This window comes from Astatotilapia calliptera, chromosome 2 (genome assembly GCF_964374335.1).
Source record: "Astatotilapia calliptera chromosome 2, fAstCal68.1, whole genome shotgun sequence".
NCBI lineage: Eukaryota > Metazoa > Chordata > Actinopteri > Cichliformes > Cichlidae > Astatotilapia > Astatotilapia calliptera.
In genome coordinates, this window is record NC_137423.1 from 2,453,027 (window position 1) to 2,473,566 (window position 20,540).

General features: G+C 42.5%; 1 protein-coding gene and 2 long non-coding RNA genes across 3 annotated transcripts in view; 2 read left to right on the plus strand and 1 right to left on the minus strand.

Annotated features, from left to right (window-relative positions):
- Positions 1–14,511: 14,511 nt before the first annotated feature.
- Positions 14,512–15,172, minus strand: LOC113028604 (uncharacterized). The gene is made up of 2 exons (XR_013901757.1): positions 15,012–15,172; positions 14,512–14,941 (listed from the first exon to the last, which is right to left on the minus strand). It is a non-coding gene; the product is annotated as an uncharacterized LOC113028604 (long non-coding RNA).
- A 671-nt stretch (positions 15,173–15,843) lies between these two features.
- Positions 15,844–16,794, plus strand: LOC145420446 (uncharacterized). The gene is made up of 2 exons (XR_013901758.1): positions 15,844–15,966; positions 16,547–16,794. It is a non-coding gene; the product is annotated as an uncharacterized LOC145420446 (long non-coding RNA).
- Positions 16,795–19,708: 2,914 nt separating this feature from the next.
- Positions 19,709–20,540, plus strand: part of gfra3 (GDNF family receptor alpha 3) — a 77,991-nt gene continuing 77,159 nt past the window's right edge. The window contains exon 1 of the mRNA XM_026181348.2: positions 19,709–20,205. Within this exon, the coding sequence (XP_026037133.1) occupies positions 20,142–20,205 (64 nt within the window). The 5' untranslated portion in view covers positions 19,709–20,141. The remainder of the gene's footprint in view (positions 20,206–20,540) is intronic.

The window sequence follows — 20,540 nt, forward strand, 5'->3', positions numbered from 1 at the left end:
CTGTAGTCTTCCTCGTCTCCCTTTGAGATGAGTCCGAGTACCGTGGTATCATGAGTAAACTTGATGATGAGATTATTGTTGTGGGTCGAACTGCAGTCGTGGGTGTAGAGAGGATACAGGAGGGGGCTCAGCACACAGCCGTGTGGGGAGCCGTGCACAGTGTGCAAGTGGAGGAGAGATGAGGGCCGAGTCTTACAGTCTGGGGCTGGTTTGTGAGAAAGTCCTTTATCCAGGCACATGTGAGAGGGGGGAGGCCAAAAGTGACCAGTTTGGTGATGAGGATGCCCGGAATGATTGTGCTGATGGCTGAGCTGTAGTCCACAAAGAGCATTCGGACGTAGCTTTGCCACTATTCCAGGTGGCTCAGCACAGAGTGGAGGGCTATGGCGATGGCGTCTTGTGTGGATCTGTTCATGCGATATACAAACTGGTGGGGGTCAAGGTCTCGGGGGAGGTAGTCCTTGATGTGCTGGAGGAATAGTCTCTCGAAGCATTTCATGATTACTGGTGTGAGGGCCACAGGGCGGTAATCATTCAGGCTACTGATGGGAGACGTCTTCGGCACTGGGATGATTGTGGCTGATTTTAGACAGGATGGGATGGCTGCCTGATCCAGTGAGAGGTTGAAGATGAGGGTGAGCTGGTGTGTGCATGCTCTTAGTAGCTTGCTAGGTACTCCGTCTGGACTGGAAGCCTTCCTGGGGTATCACACACTGACATCATGTTCTGTTACAGCCATGTACCACAGGCCTTCAAGCTGGCATTAATTAAACCATCACTTAAATAATCAGAATCAGATACTTTATTGATCCCCAGGGGAAATTATGTTGGTTACAGTGCTCCAATACAAACAGTAAGAAAATCAGACAATACAAGAAGTATGAAATAGAACAATATATACATATAAGTCACTTACTAATAAATGTCTGAATATGAAAGAATTACAGTTTACAGTGTGTTAGGTGGATGAGTTGTACAGGGAGATGGCCGTACAGTACAGTGGTGCTTTTTGGCCATCTCCATGGCTAGCCAGCACGTGATGGAGTGGGTGGGAGGTATTATCCAACACTGTCTTTATCCTGGACAACATTCGCCTCTCTGACACCACCCTAAGAGAGTCCAGCTCCGTGATCAAATGATCTTCTAATGTCCTCTGGTCGTGGACTCATCTCTGTGCTTGTCCAGCGTTCGATACTGTTGACTGTTGAAATGGTAAATAAACTGGTTCTTATATAGAGCTTTTCTACTCTATCGGAGAACTCAAAGCTGTTTAATGCAATTTGCCTCATTCACCCTGTTGTGATATTTTGATACCATGGTAGCATTTACAGGATATTGTTTTATAGTGATATTATACAGGAAAACTGTTACTCAATAAGGCCCATTTACTAGTTGTTTTTCTCTTTCTCTGTGACCCAAGAATTAATGTGTAAGAATCACAGGCTGGTACCAAGGTCGAAAATACCACAGAGATCACTTCCTTATTCCCATCCTCCCTTCTTTATCTCTTAGAAAAAGGCTCGTTAAAGGCCAGGTGGTTTGTTTCAGAATTCACTAATGAAAGAACTCTGTATTCTATGTCTAGGAGTGTATTTTGCTGGGATGATCATAAATTGTAGCTGAACTGATAAACTACACAAAGGATACTTCTTTGCTCAGAAGGCAGGAAGACGTTTCCTTATTTGGTCTGTACCGGTTTGAACTGAGAATCTGCTGACACACGAACCTTTTTCCTCTATATAAACTGTTGTCTGATGAATAAACCTTTGAGTTGATTTTGGGAAAGCAACCTGAAGCAGTCTGTGTTTCCTTGTTCTCCCAAGCTACTCCCGACGCTGTAACTAACCTGCTGAACGGCATACTTGAGTGTTACTTTGAATAATTTTGAATCTTATAGGGTAAAGACTGTTAGGATGCCTGGGTCATCGACCCAGGGTTTTTGAGTTTATGATATTATTTATACTGTCTAGTTTTTGGTTTCTTTGAGTTCTGTCTTATGGCTTAGGTCTCTGTCTTCTTTAGTTGCTCTGTCTCCCCTATCACCTGCATCCCCTTGTCTAGTTCGCGTCTATGTGTATCTTAAGTTCCTATATCCCCGTGTTCAGTCAGTGTTTGTGTCTGCCCTGTTCCCACGTCTCTGTTCCCTTTGTAGTGCCTGCATGTGAGTCTGTGTCTTTGTTCAGTCTGTGTTATGTGTTTCCTGTTTTACTTTGAAGGTCTCCGTCTTTTCTCAGTGTGTTCAGTTTACGCTTCTTTGGTCTCGTCAGTTCTGATTTGCCCCAGCTGTGTTTCCCTTCTGTTACTCATTTCCTGATTGCTCCCTCTGTGTATTTAAGCCCTGTGTTTCTTAGTGTCTGTGTCGTGATCTACCGTTTATTTTGCTGTGTGTTTTGTCAAAGTTTATTTTGGACCTTTTTCCCCCAGTTATGTTATGTTTGAGTTCAGCATTAAAGCTGTTTTGGTTTAAGTTCTGTCTCCGGAGTCTGCACCTTGGGTCCTATTCCTGTCTGCACACAGCCACACCTAACAGAAGATCGCGACCAGAACATGGACCCAGCAGACTCCGTGTGGTATCAGCGACCCGCAGTTTCTGCCTTCCTCAAGGAGATCGTGAGGGAGGAAGCTGAGCATGCCTAGGAGCTCCAGTCACCCTTTTATGGGTCACGTTTGGCTTTGGGAGGGCCCCGCAGCCTCCAAACTGCCATGGCTACGGCCGAGCCAGCGTCTATGCCTCGGGCGATCAGGTTGAGCACGTGCTCCTTCTCTCCAGTCGCTACACCTCCGCCTTCACCCCTGGATTACCAGTCCGACAAGAGAGTTAAGCGGCAGAGGAAGAGCGATTATGTGACACCGGACGTTAGACTCACTCCGCTGCAGTCCTTCGCTCTGTTTTTGGGTCTGCCACGTTCTGAGCTTCACAAACTCTCTGCTTCCTCATCGCAGCCCGGTCCTTTGGAGGATTTGCAGCCCAGTTCGCCACCTCCCACTTCCCGGAGGAGGCGATGCTCACACCGTCACCACTCTTTTTCTGCGGAGCAACGCCCGGTGGTGAGTTGTGATTGCTGTCGTTCCTCGGAGCCGGAAAAAAAACAATCATATGAACACTGCTAAGACTGAGACTATTAAGACTGTTAGACGTGGTGGTGGTAGGAAGTTAAAAAACGTTTTAGAAGAGTCTGTGTTTGCTGAGCCTGCTCCTTCGCACCATTGTGTTCCTGCTCCCAGGGCAGCTCAGGCCCAGCATTCCCCTGCACCTGTTTCAGTGCTTCAGGTGAGGGAGGCTGAGGTCCAGCTGGTCCCTGCTCAGGTGTCTAGGCTGGCTGAGCCTCTGCCTGTCGCTGCACCCGTACCAGCTCCTCGGGTGGGGACTGCAGCTGCCCAGCCGTTGACTGTGCCTGTCCCGGCTCCCAGGGTGAGGATGACCGGGAACCAGTTAGCTCCTGCACCCGTACCTTCTCCTCGGGTGGGAGTGGCTGGTGTCCGGCAGGTACTTGCACCTGTTTCTGTCCTCGCTGGAGGCTCGGGTGAGCCCGTCCAGCAGTTTTCCGTAGGCTCGGAAGACATAGCTCAGCTTAGTGCTCATCCACCACCTCACCCACCATTACTACCATCTTTACAACAGTCGATACATATTAGACTTCTCTCCATAGCTCAGACATTAGCTCACCTATCGGCTCAGTCACCTGCTCAGTTACCGCCTCAGTTGTTTGCTCAGCCACCTGTTTCCGCTGGAAGCTCCGAGGAACCGCTTCAACCGTCTCTTCCTGCTGGAAGATCCGAGGGGCCAGTTCAGCCACCTGTCTCTGCTGGAGGGTCCGAGGGGCCCGGTCAGCCACCTGTCTCCGCTGGAGGGTCCGAGGGGCCCGGTCAGCCACCTGTCTCCGCTGGAGGGCCCGAGGAGCCCGTTCAGCCTCACGCCTCGTCAGCTGGAGGGCCCGAGGAGCCCGTTCAGCCTCACGCCTCGTCAGCTGGAGGGCCCGAGGAGCCCGTTCAGCCACCACCGGCTCCACCGCCTGGTCCGGCCTCCGAGTCTGCAGCTCCGCCTGGTCCGGCCTCAGCCTCTGCAGCTCCGCCTGGTCCGGCCTCCGAGTGTTCAGCTTCGTCTGCTCCTGAGGTCTCCATGCTGTCTGTTCCTGCACGTCCTGTCCGGCCTGCACGTCCTGTCCGGCCTGCACGTCCTGCACGCACGTCCTGCTCGTCCCGTCCGGCCTGCTCGTCCTGCTCGTCCTGCACGTCCTGCTCGTCCCGTCCGGCCTGCTCATCCTGCACGTCCTGCTCGTCCCGTCCGGCCTGCACGTCCTGCTCGTCCCGTCCGGCCTGCTCGTCCCGCACGTCCTGCACGTCCTGTCCGGCCGATGACTGGACGTCATTGCTGTCATGGCCGGCCTCCTGATCTGCTCGGTCGCCGTCGGTGCCTCCCGCCCGGCCGGCCTCCTGATCTGCTCCGTCGCCACCGGTGCCTCCCGCCTGGCCGGCCTCCTGACCTGTTTTCTGGGCTCTTGGACCATCAGCCTCCGGGCTGCCCCCCTGACCTGCCCGGGTTTGGACTGTTGTGCCGTTAGCCTCCGGGCCGGCCCCCCTGAACTTTTTTGAGACTATTGCCTGGGCCTCTGCGCTTTTCGTGAGCTCTTTTGTTTGTTTGCTTTTGGACTATGCCTGGGCCTTGGTGCTGTTGTTTTGGACTTTGTTCCTGTGTTTTCTTCTGTTGCTTTCCAGGCTACGTTGTTTGTTCTTTCTTTTTTTGTTTTGGCTCCTTGTTTTGTTTCCATGCCTCGGCGGAAACCCGGGACGGAGATTTCTTTCCCTTTCACACCTATTTGGACAAGCACTTCTTTCTATGCTCTTTCTATGTAAGTGCTTTCTATCTAAGCGGTATTCATACTCCTATGGTTAGATATGAGAGCCACCTTAGCATCTTGCCCAAGCAGTAGTAAGCGACCTGCTCTACCACCTGAGCTACATCAACCCGTATTGAAGTATTGAAGGTACTGCACTGCAGTGGTTTGAAATGTATCTATCTAAATAGACTCCAGTTAGTGTGTTAGGAGGTGTCTCCATTTACGTTAGTGTCATGGTCCTGTGGCCATGACTGAGTGACTTTATGTTTATGTTCTTTATTGTTATTACTTTCATTATTATTCGTGGCTGTTTTGGGATGGTTTGTGTTTGGGATTTTAGATACTGGGTTCTGGGTTTGTGCTCCCTCTGTTGGTCCCTGGTGTTAGTGTTCCCCTGTCTCGTCAGGTTAATCAGGTCCAGCTGTTTCCCCCACCTGTGTGTGATTTCCCAGTGTCTCTCTGTGTACTTATAGTGTGTGATTTCCTCTGCTCCTCGTCGCGTCGTCTGTGTTCATACCCTGTGAAATCCCCTGCGTGCTCTCCCTGCTGTTCTCCCTTCATGTTCAGGTTTGCCACTCCTTTGTGTAGTTTATCCCAGTTTAGTTCGTCCTTAGTTCTGTTTGCCATCTCCACTTTATGTTCAGTATTGTCAATAAATCACCTTCACATCTAAGGAAGCGCTGTGTTTGAGTCCTCCTTTCCACTCTTCACACGGCCGCTGCCCTGAGCCGTGACAGTTAGCGTCATTTATGGAGATCCACAGGTTTCCACGCTAGGATCAATTCTCTTTATATTATACATGCAGGGTATGTATAATATAAACAGGGTATGCATTGATTATGCAGTGTGGGTAGACATAGCATACATTTTCACTGATATGCCCTGTCTACCCAACTTTATCTGTCCATGAAGCCAGGTAACACACACCAGTTAGTTAAACTGCAGACCCGTCTTTGCTGCCAGAAGGTTGCACCTGGCACTCTCCGACCAGGACTTAAAGACCTGGATGACCTCTAATTTTCTACTTCTAAATTCAGATAAGTTACTGTACTCATACCTAAAAATCGTAGAAATATGGTTTTTATCCAAAAGCTTACTCTGGATGAAATCACCTTGTCCTGCAGTAAAATTCTGAGAAAGCTTCAAGTCATTTTTGACCAGGATATGTCCTTCAGTGCACATATTAAACAATTTGTATTCAACATCAAAAACAACAGAGCGATGCTGCAAAAGTACTGACAGGGACTAGAAAGAGAGAGCAGATTTCTCCCAGAATGGTTTCCCGTAATTTGGTTAAATCCAGAATCAAATTTAAAATCCTGCTCCTCACATGCAAGGTCTTGAATGATCAGCCCCCATCTTATCTTAATGACCTTATAGCACCATATCACCCCATTAGAGCACTTCGCTCTCAGACTGTGGGCTTACTTGTTCTTCCTAGAGTATTTAAAAGTAGAATGGGAGGCAGAGCCTTCAGCTTTCAGGCTTGTCTTCTACAACAGTGTTTCCCAACCACTGTGCCTCGGTGTGCCATGAGATATGATCAGGTGTGCTGTGAGAAATCGAATTGAGCCAATTCCACTATACCTGGTGTGTGGGGAAAATGATCAATATTCTTTTTGTAACATTTTTGTTTGGTTGTGTGCCGTGTAATTTTTCTAATGTTAAATATATGATGTGGCTCCAAAAGGTTGGGAAACACTGGTCTCCATAACCAGCTGCCAGTTTGGATTTAGGAGACAGACACCCTCTCTACGTTTGAGATTAGGCTTAAAATGTTCCTTTTCCCTAAAGCATACAGTTAGGGCTGGACCAGATGGACCTGAACCAGGGTTTGCTGGAGATTTCTTCCTGTTAAAAGGGAGTTTTTCCTTCCCACTGTCACCAGAGCACTTGCTCAAAAGGGGTCATATGATTGTTGGGGGATTGATGGGGTTTGCTCTGTTTGCCTTGTATTATTGTAGGGTTTTTACCTACCTTGAAGCAACTGTGGTTGTGATTTGGCAATATATAAATACAACTGAATTGAATTAAACCTATCTGAATTAAACTGAAACCAAAAACCATAGAGAAGGTCAGAGTTTCACTGTGTTTGTAGATCTAGAGAAAGCATGTGATAGGGTGCCAAGAGAGGAAATCTGGGTATTGTTCATTAGTGGAGCTGAGTGTCACGGGTGATTTGTGACAGAAGAATAGAAACAAGAGTGAATGAGTAGGCTTTGTAAGATGGTTGTGAGATGTGCTGTAGATGGTGAAACTGACAAGAAGACAGGAAGCGGAGCATGTTCACTTTGTGCAGAGGTGAAGATGAAGATGAAGATTTTCATTGGAATGGAGAAAATAATTTTTCTGCTGCCAACCCTTCCAAAAAAGCCAGACCTGTTCAGCATCTTTCTAACTGCACTGTGTTTTTGCAAATCCTTTGAGCACTCCACAGTGTGACCTGGGGGGAAGTTGCTAAGACGTCCACTCCTGGGAAGATTGTAGCACACAGCTGAATGCTGCAGACCAGGACACAGGCAGAACTTATTGGAAGCAATAAGGATATACTTAGTTTTTTTTTATATATATTATAAATACTACAGTGACTGATGCTTAATTGCCATTATAAATTATTATGTAAGTGTTTAGAGTTTAGCAGTATCAGTACTTTAGTGTTTAGTGATAAACCACTTTAAATGAACATTAACAAGTAGGCCAAAGTGGTTTTGTTATCCCTCGTACCACAGTCAAGTTGATACAGATGAAGTTACAGTAAGATTGTTCTTATCTTAAAAAATAATCCACTATCCAACTAATAATCCACTTCGTGAAACACAGACTCCTCAGAGATTAGTAACACCTGGACTATGGAGTCTTAAACTAAAGCATTTAGGATTAACTTAAAACCACTAGTGCTAGTGTGGTTTAACCAAACTGTGGAATCAAAATAGCTTACATTTCTATGAAACTGGAGAAGAAAATCCAACTGTACCAATGGCAGCAGAAAAGAGACAGCGGTCAAACAACCTCACTGAGGATGAGAAAACTCTTTTGAAGACAAAAGTCTCCAGATTTTGTAGAACAATGTAAAAAATGTGTAAAAAAAGATTGTTGCAGAAGCCAGAAGGAGAGGTTGACAACTGGTGAAGGACCTGCAAACAAGGACTCGGAGCAGTTGGATGAATTTCTGACAGGAATAATGGAGAACCAACCACCAACAACCTTTAGAGAACATATCAGACGATGACCATCTAGACAGTTCAGGCGAGGGATCACGCACACCTGAAGTGAGCATATTAAGCCCTGATTTAGCCTTTCTCTCATTTCAGACTACTGTTTGTCACCAACAGCTCTCCCATGTGTTCATTTGATCATATGAACTGTTCTTGTCTGTAGGTGGAATTCAAATGGACAGAACGGCAGAGTTAGAAGACAGTTTACCCTCCACACCCTCAGAAGCTATGATGTCTGCCAGCACTGCTCACAGGAACAGAAGACTCACAATGAAAAGCTGGCAACTGAATTTCATGAAGCTGAAGTATCTAAAGGACGAGCATGAAATGAAAATTAAGATGCTCAAAGTAGAAAGTAGCAATCAAGATGAAGTAGAGCAAGATGCAACGGTCTCATTATAACAGCAATGAATAAAATCTTTTCAGTACATCATATTGTGTGACTCATTAATATACCAGACACAAATACACTTTAGAATAATTTGATCATGACTTGTGAAACTGTATATTCCAGTGGAACAATGAAAATGTAAAATGAAAAAATTACACAATGCAAAAGTTTCTCTGTAAGTAAGTCTTCTCTGCGGTTTACATGAGGGAACATCTGGATTGTCATCTTCTAGTATTGGAGGGTCTGGGCATTCATGCTGTTTGAGGTAGTTATGAAGAACAGCTGTTGCATTAATGACAATGCAGCAGCTTCTTGGCGTGAATCGAAGTGTACTCTGAAAAAGTCTCTTCCAAACACCAAACATGTGCTCCACTAGACTCCTAGTGTGCATATGAGCTTGGTTGTAGCACCTTTGCTCAGGTGTAATTGGGTGCAAGTGTGGTGTAAACAAAAAAGCAAACCCACTGTCACCAAGCAATAATCCAGTATGATCTCCTCACACGAGTCACATGAACTGAGCATACAGTGATGAGTTAAGTAAAACCTGTGTGTCAACTTTCAGCATTTACTTTATGCACTCGAGAACCGATGTGGGCAAGACTGTAGCACTTCTGTTTGTGAGTGTGTGTAAAACGGTATTCCTGATTGCGGGTTGTAAGTGAAGCTGTTAAAGCTGTTGATATCTGAAGAAGAGCAGCGTTCTGTCATTGTCTTCTTGGCCTCAACATTCAGTTCAATTGAATTCAATTCAGCTTCATTTACACAGCACCAAATCACAAAAAGATTTGCCTCAAGGTGCTTCATATTGGTATGTAAAGACCCCGTACAATAATACAAAGAAGATAGAGAAACCCCTCTAAGCAAGCGCTTTGTCAAAAACTTTTGAATGAACACTTTGCAGAAGCTTTTCCCTGAAATCAGGGTGCCTCATCAGTTTCTTTCATAAAATCAATTATGGGAATTGCATGTGAAGATATGTAAGCACACATGGTGGCAGACCATCTGCATGCATGTGTACATGAAAATGTCTCCTTTACGTCCCACTACTGAATTAGGAACATAGAACTGTGGTAAGGACCAGAACAGTCACAGCACTCGTCTCTGCACCAGGTAGTCATTTAAATTTAGTGCTGAAACTACAAAAAAACAATATATGTAATAGACAAGCACTAGTCCAGTGCTCAGCTCAGAAATGAACACTTCTCCAAACCCATCGATGTGTTAAACAATTTTTACCATTTATATTATTAACACTTTTCTTCCACTTTTAAACATTTTTTTCCTGCTGTTAAAAAATTTACATGCTTCCTGATTTTTTAGTTTTTGTGTATATTTGTCACACTTCCATATTACAGATGATTAAACAAATTTTTTTATCAGACCGAGATATAGAGTCAAAATGTTTGGAGCCAGAACAGCTACATCTGGTTTTGAAACAAAGAAAAATGGCAATGACAACCAACCATAGATATAAAAAAAATGTGGTCATTGAAAAATTAAATAAGCTGGCCTCTAACTCCGAAGAAAAGTCAGCTAGCTAACACAAGTTATCAAACACGAGTGCAACTAATAAGGTACGAGTGAACTGCTTTAAACCTATATGAATCCTCGTGCTGACGAGCAAGACCGAAGAAAAATCCTTACATGATTTTAAGGACCTCAACCTGAACCTGACATGCACTCCACCAGGTCCTGTGCCCGGTAACGTCCAGATGAGAAAACAGTAGAAAGTCTTCCAGCTCCTTTGAGACTATAATCCAATATATGGCATGATGTGTTTCTTTCTGAGATCTTTTATCCTCGTTCACACTCTCAGACAGGTTCTGACTGGTGACTTCGTGATTCAACAGATGTGACAGTAATCAGGATTGAGTGTGGGCTAGCGACATTGAAATCAGCTTTCCACAGGGGGAGAGGTTATTCCCCCCTAATAATTAAATAATCATGTAACAACAGAGTTTTATATTTACTCAGTTGTGTTTGTGTCTCATTAGAATTTATTTGAAGATCTGAACAGATATGCATATATACGACATGTATACAAAAATTAAATCAGCAACGGAACAAATTTATAATTAATTTATTATATTAATATTAATTTACAGCAGTGTACTTCACAGAACCCTGGACTGAAAGTACATTGCTGGTCAATAAATAAGCCCATAGCTGGTAAGCTCATAATTGAAATCAATTACTTTACAAATTGTAAAACGCATTTTCTAAAATAAAAAAACACGTCATCAGCATTGCCCTTAGATATAATAATTTTGACTGATATTCTGATATCAGAGTACTATTGTAATTTGTAGTTTGACCTGATGATAGCAGTGTTGTCTCATTTAAATTTCCTAAATTCAGATGGACACAATACAGAAACGTATCTATTTTCTTACTGAAAGTGTAATGTGATAATGCTGTATTTAAGTGCAATTTTATTTGGGAACCCAATTTTCCTCTAATTTTCCCATTTGACTCCAATGAAGACCATAATGTAAAAATCCTCATCAGGCCACATATAAGAGGACTTAAAATTAGCAACTGAGATCATAATCTTATCAGGAAAGCATTACTGAGGCACAAGGAAGCAACAATAGAAGTGTGTGTGTGTGTTTATAATAGGGCTGCAACTAAAGATTATTTTGGTTGTCGACTAATCTGCCAGTTTTTCTTTCATTAGTTGATTAGTCTTGTGCCACAGCAAATTAAAATAATGACCCAATAAATAATCAAATGTATTTCAATATTACTCAATAGGACTATCAGAATAAAAATGAAATAAATACAAACATTAAGTAATACCAATTAAAATGCTGGTAGTATTTAAACAAAAAACAATAATGTGAAAATATCAAACTTAAAATGGCTTCTGTCCTTAAATTCAAAATAAATCAAAAAGATTTTATTTTACAATCCAAAATAACAAGTTTCCAAAGTTTACACATGATTCAGTCCATAAATTCACAATTGCAATGGCCATCATTAGCAGCCTTTAGCAGATGATAGAGGTGATATTGTCCCTATAGCGTCCTGTAGTGCATTGCAGTTACAAAAACACATTTACGTGGTATATAACGGGTCGACAATAATGCTCTGCACTGAATTTTTATAGTTGACATCATTGAAAAACAAGCTACAAAGCTACACAGAATAAAAATAGCTTGATCCTACAGAAGGAAGTGCTTGCAACTGAAAACTGCAGTCAGTTATATTGGTTAAGAACGGAGACATATACTATGAAGGGAATTCAGCATACTCATGGTAGTTTTGAGTTATCTGGATTCACTTATCCAAACACTGGCGATCAGGATAAGCAGTCACATGAAGCTGGTTATCAACTCACCAAGTGAAGCAGGGTTTCTCCTGCACCTTCACACGATAGGGGTGGTGTTGGCAGCATCTGATTAGCCACAAATAGACATTTCACAGATCATACGACTTTTCTTACACAGAAAATGATTGCTATACTCCAGAGATGCAATCAAATGGTGACAAAAATTGCTGCAGGACCAGCACCTCAGTACAGGAAGTCTGGGTTCGGCTCTCTGTTTAAAAAGTCCTAATCTCTGATACTATGAGTGTTACCCAGCAGACAATGCAGAGTTCAGATGGAAGACTCACCCAGTTCTAATTGCCTCAAGATCCAGGTGTCTTCCCTGATCCCTCTGATAAGAAAAAAGACTGAATGCCTTAGGTCCAATCTCTCATTTCACAGGACAAAACAGAAGAATCCTGCATCACTTCTTCACTTAACTTTTATACCTGCTCAGCCTTTCTTCCCTCTCCATCACTGGAGGTCACATCTTCTGAGATGACATCTGGCCTCACGCGTTGTGACATCCAATCATGTTAACACATTTCTGTGTTGTTCATAACAACAGTCACAGCTGGAGAACTTGGTTTAAATAAGAGATCATTTGTAAGTGATTTGTTGAGCTATGGAATCATTCTTTTATTTGTTTTATTTTATTGTTACAATAAGTGATAAGTGAAACAACTGGTTTTGGTTACTCCACTTCCTGCTGTGCCTAGCAGGAGGTTTTATTATGAAGATCTACAGGAAGTTGTTCATTAACATTTGTTGTTAGGAGTAACTAAAAACAAAAAACCTCCAAAAACCAAAAATAAGCCTTTTGCTTGATTAGTCTCTGTTACTGAAGCAAAGCTTAATAAAAGTTGTTTAAAACAAACAAACAAACAAACAAACAAACAAACAAACAAACAAACAAACAAACAAACAAACAAACAAACAAACAAACAAACAAACAAACAAACAAACACAATTCCAGACATTATCAGGTGAAGTCACAACAGTGAGATGAATGTTAGGCAGAGCTGCCAAAATCCGGCTAAATTAATGTTGTTCCACGTGTCTCCACTGCAAACTTACCCTCTGTGTAAAATGTTTGCAGCGAGAGTGATTACTTATTGTACTCATGTTCATTTTCTTTATGGGTTATAGATGTTTACTTTTGAGGATGCTAATCACAGTATTTGATGCATAAAATATTGTTTTATTAATTGCTTGCTCATCACGCTAAGTCACAATTTTGTCATGATTTATGTTCAGTGGGTGAGAGTTAGTGTTATGAGAACACAAACATAATTTACTGAAGAGTACTGCACATTATCAGGATGTTTAATAATTCCAAATTGTAGTTGTTGTTTAATTGTTGAATTTTATGATTCACTTGAATGCTTGAAAGGGAATCTAAAATAAAACCTAGAAATGTGTGAGAGTACGGTAATAGTTCAGATACTTCTGAGTTTTAGAATCATTATCTTTTATATTTTCTTTTTTGTTATGTTGGTTAAACTTAGACATACTTATATTTATATACTTGATTATATTTTGATCAGCATTAAGCATAACTGACTGTCAGGAAAATATGAATTATTGTTTTGTGTTCAACACTTGAATGCTTAATATCATTACTCTTATTCAAAATCATGTATAATGATGGGTTGGTGACACATCTTCTCCATCCCTGCACTTTATTTCTTATTTAACATATTAATCAGACTTATATTTTGATTACATGTTTGATTAAGAATAAACACAATTTACTATCAGCAAACAGAAAGAGAAAATTCTTCAGTAAATCTGGTCATTCAGCACACACAATAAACATTTAAACTCCAGTTAAAAGTTTTTGCCCTGAGCAGATTTTGCTGTTTATTTCTAAGGTAATGGCTGCACATTAGAGCTCTGAAACTTTAAACGGGATCTAGTTAAACATTAAAGCTTATTGTCCCATAGGCTAATAAAGGAGACATGGACATTCCTTCAATATTGTTATAAATAAGAGTGAAATTCATTGCATTGATTGAACTGGTATTCCTGGGGTTTGTTCTGTGTTTCTAGCAGAGTAAAAGAGACTTTACAGCAGATTGGTTTTTTGTTTATTTATTTTTTATCTGAAAGTTAATTCAGATCCTCAAAGACTGGTAGCTTTAGTGGGTTAGTTGGTTAGTGCAAAATCTGTTATGGGTCTTGGCCTAGTTATGGCAGCAATACTTGACTCTACAATCATGTACATGCATAAATATATATTTGAATCATACATAATTTATAGGAGCAAATGGTTTGACTTTTATCTTAGGGTGCCTCATTTACCACTGGGTAAATTTATCTATAATAACACAATATTATATGTGATGAACTCCATCCATCCATGCATCCATCCATCCATCCACCCATCCATCCATCCATCCATCCATCCATCCATCCATCCATCCATCCATCCATCTGTCCACCCATCCATACATACATCCATACATCCCCTTATTCAATTCAGGGTTGGGTTTGAAGCAGCAACTTCTGGTCCAGGTTGTTCTTCCCCAAGACACGTGGGAAGGGTCTTCTTTACCTGGGCGTGGCATTGTGGGTCTAGGTGAGATCGGTGGTGATATGGCTGCCTGGAAATCTGAAGGTGTTGATGGATTTCATCCATTCTCCATTTATAATGAGAGAAGAGTGAACCTGTCTGCACCTCCTTATGTCACGGCCCAGCGGCACGAGGGAACAAAGATGGACACAGGTGCAGAAACCAACCCGGAAGCGAGACGGTAGGGAACAAATGATTTATTTCCGCCCACAGGCAAACAAAAGCAAAAGCAAAGCGGCGCCACCACACTCGTGGCGCGTAGGATTATCTACGATAATGAGGGCGACCTAGACACCTCTAGGAGACGGCTGAACAGCAGAGGCAGCGGGGAGGTAGAAACAGGACTAGGTAGGGGCCGGGGCACTGGAATAAGAGGAGATCACGGTCAGTGGGATCCAGCAGACAATCAACGATCCTCCACAGTTGAATTGAGTTGCCTTACTTGGTTTCAGGTGGAGGTGACAGGTGGGGCGGAAGCCCGGAAGCGGTCGAAGCGTGGGGAGGCAGGCAAGTGAGTGGTGGGCCGGCAGGCCACGTCGTGTTAGCAGCAGGCGGCCCAGGTCCAGGAAGGCGGGAGTGAGGGAGACAAGATCTCCACTCCAGGTGCTACCTCTGAGGACAAGAAAAACAAGTAAGACATCACACAGCGTCTGACAGAGTTATGATGCTCCACTCGACTGACATGGGGATAGCAGATACTCAGGCGATGAATGGTTGAGAGCGCAGGTCTGATATACTGCTGGCATGATTGCTCACAGGTGGTCAGCCAGGGAGGAGCAACCGAACTCCGCCCAAAGGAGGAGGGGCCGCTGTCGGAGACCTGCAGGTGCCCACCCAGACCATGACACCTTAAGTCCATGGTGAGTTCTTTTGTTTTGAGGGCATTCAGTTTCAGGTTATTTTCTGAGTGCGACAGTGGGACAGATTCTCTACCTCTGCCCTGTAAGCTGTCTTGTCTCCATCAGAGATGAGACCAGTCAAAGTGGTATCACTGGCATACTTACCGATGATTGATTGATTGATTGATTGGTAATTTTATTTCAACATGTGAACAATATACAAGTACATTTAGATGATGATGGTTGAGTGGGATGGTGTACAGTATGAGAGTGGAGCTGAGAGATGGGTGCCGAGCTTAATGGATTGAGGCCGGTTTGTGAAGAAATCTTTGATCCTTTGAGGCGGTTGCGAGGGGATCTGAAGGTGATCTACAGGGTGGGCCATTTATATGGATACACCGTAATAACATGGGAATGGTTGGTGGTATTAAAGTCCTGTTTGTGGCACATTAGTACACAGCAAATTCAAAAGTGTTAAATTTTTTGGTGTTAATAGTCTTCTTGCAAAAGTAGAGTTAATTTTACTCTAAGCAGAGTCACATTCTTTTAATGTAACTCTGAGGTGTAAAATGATAGTAGTTAAAATCGAGTGTTAAAAATGAGTGTTTCTCTGTCAAATCTGGAGGTGTTACAATGGAAACATTAACTCTTGACCTCTTAACTCTGAACTCCTACAGGGGCTATGACACCAACAGAGTAAATTCACAGACTCCGCCCCCAGCACGGCTCCAATCGAAGCTGAAGTGAAGCCGTTTCGGAACATTTTGCTCTACATATTTGAGTTGTTTGCCATGCTTGGTAAGTCATTTTTTCAAAGATTGTTTCAATTATTATTATGAGCTTATACTTCTGTGGCTCTTTGGAGTTGAGACAAAGCTGTGTGAAAGGCATTAGCCATGTTGCTCGGTGATAGCATAATATTCTGTTTTAGCTAGCTGAAAGGTATTGTTTGCGGGCAAATACCACAGCCTTGAAAAAAGCTTGCATGTGAATTTTCAGTCAAACTTTTGGTCAAATACACCTAAAACAATGTCTAGAATGTGAAATGTTGGTATAATGGTGCTACTTGAAGCCTGAAAACGATCGCCCATAAAAATAAAACAAAAACGAGCAAACAGCAGTAGCTGACGTCCTGACTGGATTCTACGTTAGCATAGATCCCTCCAGAGTTTTGTGCACACGGTTTAGGTAAAAATGAAAAAGTTTTACATTTAGTTCAGTATTACCTGTTGCCTGTGTCCTTGTCTTTTGGGAAAATACTTTACACAAGTAATGGCTCAAAGAGGATTCCTTTTTTTTTTTACTGTGCTGCAATTGTTTACTGGATTATTTGTGCCATTAATTAGTGTCAACTAATTTTTATTCAATCTCCACACAGGATATGCTTGTGAAGATGGAATATGGGGGAGAGCAGAAGTGCGTTGAAGTTCCACAAAGTGATGAATGAAGGACATGCATATTGTATTGAAGAAATAAGTGATGAGATGCTGTTATTTGCATTTACCATGTCAGACCTTTTGATAAACAAAATTCTAATGAAAGTGAGAACATGTACACTGTTACATCTTTCAGAAAATGTTTTGAAATTGTGGTGCACAGTTCAGAATAAATATTTTTCAAAAACCATTGCATCTTTTTAGTAAATGTTTATTTCCAAAAGAAATTTCTAGAAGTTCAGAACAGTAAAATTCCCGCTTTTTAGAATGAATTAGAAGATAACTCTTACGTAGTTAAACTAAAATACTCTTTGAGAGTTAATATATAAACTCTTAACACCAAGTGTTAAATTATCAACTCCAGACAGATTTGGTGTTTAACACTAAATCAGAGTTAACGTACCAACTCTCCAAAAAGAGTTAAATTAACACTCTCTGGTGTGGACCCATATAGACACTTTAATAGTGTTGAAATCAAATCCGACAGTGTTAATTTGGACATGCTGGATTTGCTGTGTATATGTGAGGGGGCAAACTCCTCAAGATGGGCGGTGACCATGGTGGCCATTTAGAAGTCGGCCATCTTGGATACAACTTTTGTTTTTTCAATAGGAAGAGGGTCATGTGACACATCAGACTTATTGGTAATGTCACAAGAACAACAATGGTGTGCTTGGTTTCAACGTAACTTTATTCTTTCATGAGTTATTTGCAAGTTTCTGACCACTTATAAAATGTGTTCAATGTGCTGCCCATTGTGTTGGATTGTCAATGCAACCCTCTACTCCCACTCTTCACACACTGATAGCAACACCGCAGGAGAAATGCCAGCACAGGCATCCAGTATCCGTAGTTTCAGGTGCTTCACACCATAGACAATTGCCTTCAGATGACCGGTGCAGGCGAAGCTCTGCAGTTAATGGCCCGGAAAATGGCCAGTGATTGTGTGGTGTGGTAGAAAAGTGTGAAGATGCAGACTGTGCAGGCGCGCTGGCCTCTGACCTCTGCCAGAGGTGCGCTGGCGGAAATTGCTGTTAATAAATTTACTAACAGCAATTAGTAAATTTAATAAGTTTTGGTGTGTTGTTTGCCAGTCGTTTGTTTAGTTGTATTGTATCTGCGACGCTCTCTCCAGTTAGCATAGGGGAGTGCCTAGCTGAGCGTAAGCTCCTCCTTCAGGCATTCATTTTTTATTTAACAGAATTGGTAAAAGTACTCACCTGTCCTGGTTGCTTCTTGCAGAATGTGGAGCTAAAGAGTAAGAGCAGCTCAATCACCTGCTTGTGAGCTCCTGGAGCAGACCAGTGTGCCCAGGTTAGGGGAGTATGGTTAAGAAGGGTTTTAATTTACATAGAAATGGCTGAAGCTTATGTTATTGATTTGTTTATAGTATGTGTTGGAAATATGTATATGTTTGTTATGTGCTCTAATGTTGTTGTATGTTTGTTTGTGTGGAGAGTTGTGTTTTCATTTTCATTAGTTAGTCTGGATGCTCACCTGAATAGGTAGAGTATAAAGCTTTTTTTTGCTTTTAGCTGGTGTTGGTGTTTGGGCTGTGTTAACATATATCTTCTTTAATAATGTTTTCTAGTCCATGGATACATTTTATTCCAGTTTTGCGTCATATTATTGGAAGGGACCTATGACCGCTGGCCAAAACTGACACCTGACATTAGACTGACATCTGGGGCTGAAACCAGCATAGGACCACCAGTGTTTCTGCAACTGGCCTTGTGCTGGCCCATGTGTGGGCCACCTCTGGCAAACCAGATCTGGGCCACCAAAGGGCCGTCATTCTTTGCGGTATGTGGGCCATGTGTAAGCACATTGTGTGGGCCAGATCTAGGCCATACCAATTTTGCTATGTGGGAAGTAGAAGCTAAGAACTAAAACACTAGAAATGGACAATAACTTGAACCTGGTATTCAATATCATGACACAATCCACTTCGTATTGGCTCTGTCCTGTTTTTGTTTATCGTACATTTAGTATTGTATAGTTATCATTATAGTATTGTATAGTTAGTCATTAGTACCTTTGTGTCTGTTAATTTTACTGAAATTTGGCATGTTATTTATTTGTAATTTCTAGTTTTATATCTCTTGGAGATATACTTATAAATGCACCATGGGGAGCTTAGGGTGAAACAGAATTCCGGCACATTGTATACTGTGTAAGTGTAAGAATTGAACCGAAACAATAATAATCGAAACAGCACAAATAGTGAAAAAGAACATAAACATAATACAGAATAATACCAAAAAAACTCAACATCCTGGGGCAAAAAGGGCCAGAACCGGGACAAATAAAGGCTAAGAGAAACCCTGAGGGAGGAGGAACTAATATCGCTGAGAACTTAAGAAACAAAGATAACCAGAACCAGAAATAACAAAAGTCAAAAATATGAATTAACCAACAAACGCAAAACACTGGGTCACAGATCCAGTACCATGGCAGGTGTGGATCAAGAACAGCTGGTGGGTGAAGAAGGTTTTTTTATTGCTTGTTTGTTTTGTTTTGTTTACATTTAAATTCTTTTCTTTTAACATTTTCTTTAAAACTGTAAGACCCAGCACTGGCTTTGGCGATTAATTTTCTCTCTCTAGTCTATAGATTGTTGCTACCACGGCACTGAGGCTGTTAGTGTTGTGATGATGTCCTTGTAGTCATTACAGGATGCAAAACCGTTTCCGTGATCTAATTCTACAGAACTAATTCTGATGGTCGAAAGTTGCATCAATTGTCTTTTTTTTTTTTTTTTTTGGTGTGTAGATATTCTAGCATCCAAATTATTAAACGGTCGAATATTTGACTACTTCAGTGATGTTAGTGTAAATGCGCATGTTTGTGATTTTATAATTAGAACTGAGAATAAATGTCGCTGGGCCAAAGTGAGTTGAGGCTGTGCGCAGTGTTTGGTGGTTACAGAAATAGGAAAAGCAGTTTACAGCGTGACTACCCTCTTTACAATGACCTAAGTAAAGGACTGTTTTCATCCGCCAGTTCCTAAAGGTGGTGGTGGTGATGATGATGATGATGATCTCAGGGGGTGTAGGAGGAGGGATATCACCAGTTTATAACCCCAACATCCGCCGTTTGTCAGCATTGTGATCGCAGAATGCACCGGGACCAAACGAAGCCGCGTTATGACTGTCTGTGTGCACAGCTGTAGCCCAGTCACATTTGCTCCATCCAGTTGAATTCTCCGAGCAGAGCTGCGTGAAAGCGAACCTTTGGCACAACAGCAGTCACAATCTCCCTCTCGGAGCGTTCTCGCTGGCGCGTACTTTGCACCGAGACCTTCCTCCGAGGCTTCTCCTTTCTTTTCTCTGGAGACTGAAACTTAAAGGACTTTCTCGTCGCAGGGCAGAGAACAGGGGACGCACGGATAGTGTCAGTGCGGTAAATGTAGCAGCGGGCTGTGTGTCTTACTGAGCGGTGCTGTTGGACTAGCCGAGAACGCACCACGGACTAGCCGAGAACGCACCGCGTCCCGTCCCACATCCTCCTTTTTAATTCCCCCCTCCCCGTCCGCCAATGGGTGGCCCGAACAAGACCACCATGATTCTGAACGGATTTGCGCTCGTTCTTTACCTCTCAGGTAGGTCCAGTGGTTTAATTATTGTCACAAGTGAGAGAACTCTTCAGGGAAACACCTGAAGAAAAACACAACAGTCTTTGTCTAGATGCTCTTTGTCACCAAAGTGAAATGGAGAAGAGAATGGAGAGTGAAAAGTCATTTCATAGCCTCACATTTTGGTTCGGCGAGCCTCTGTTGTTTTGTTTTAATGATTATTATGCATTTGCATAACTTCGATGCGAAGATTTGGGTTCGCTTGGTCAGTTTCATTGTTTTGAACATCAGCGATGGAAAGACTGTCTGAATATGGATGCGGATGCTGCCCACTACTTAATCCTCAATACTAGTTCGCTTTT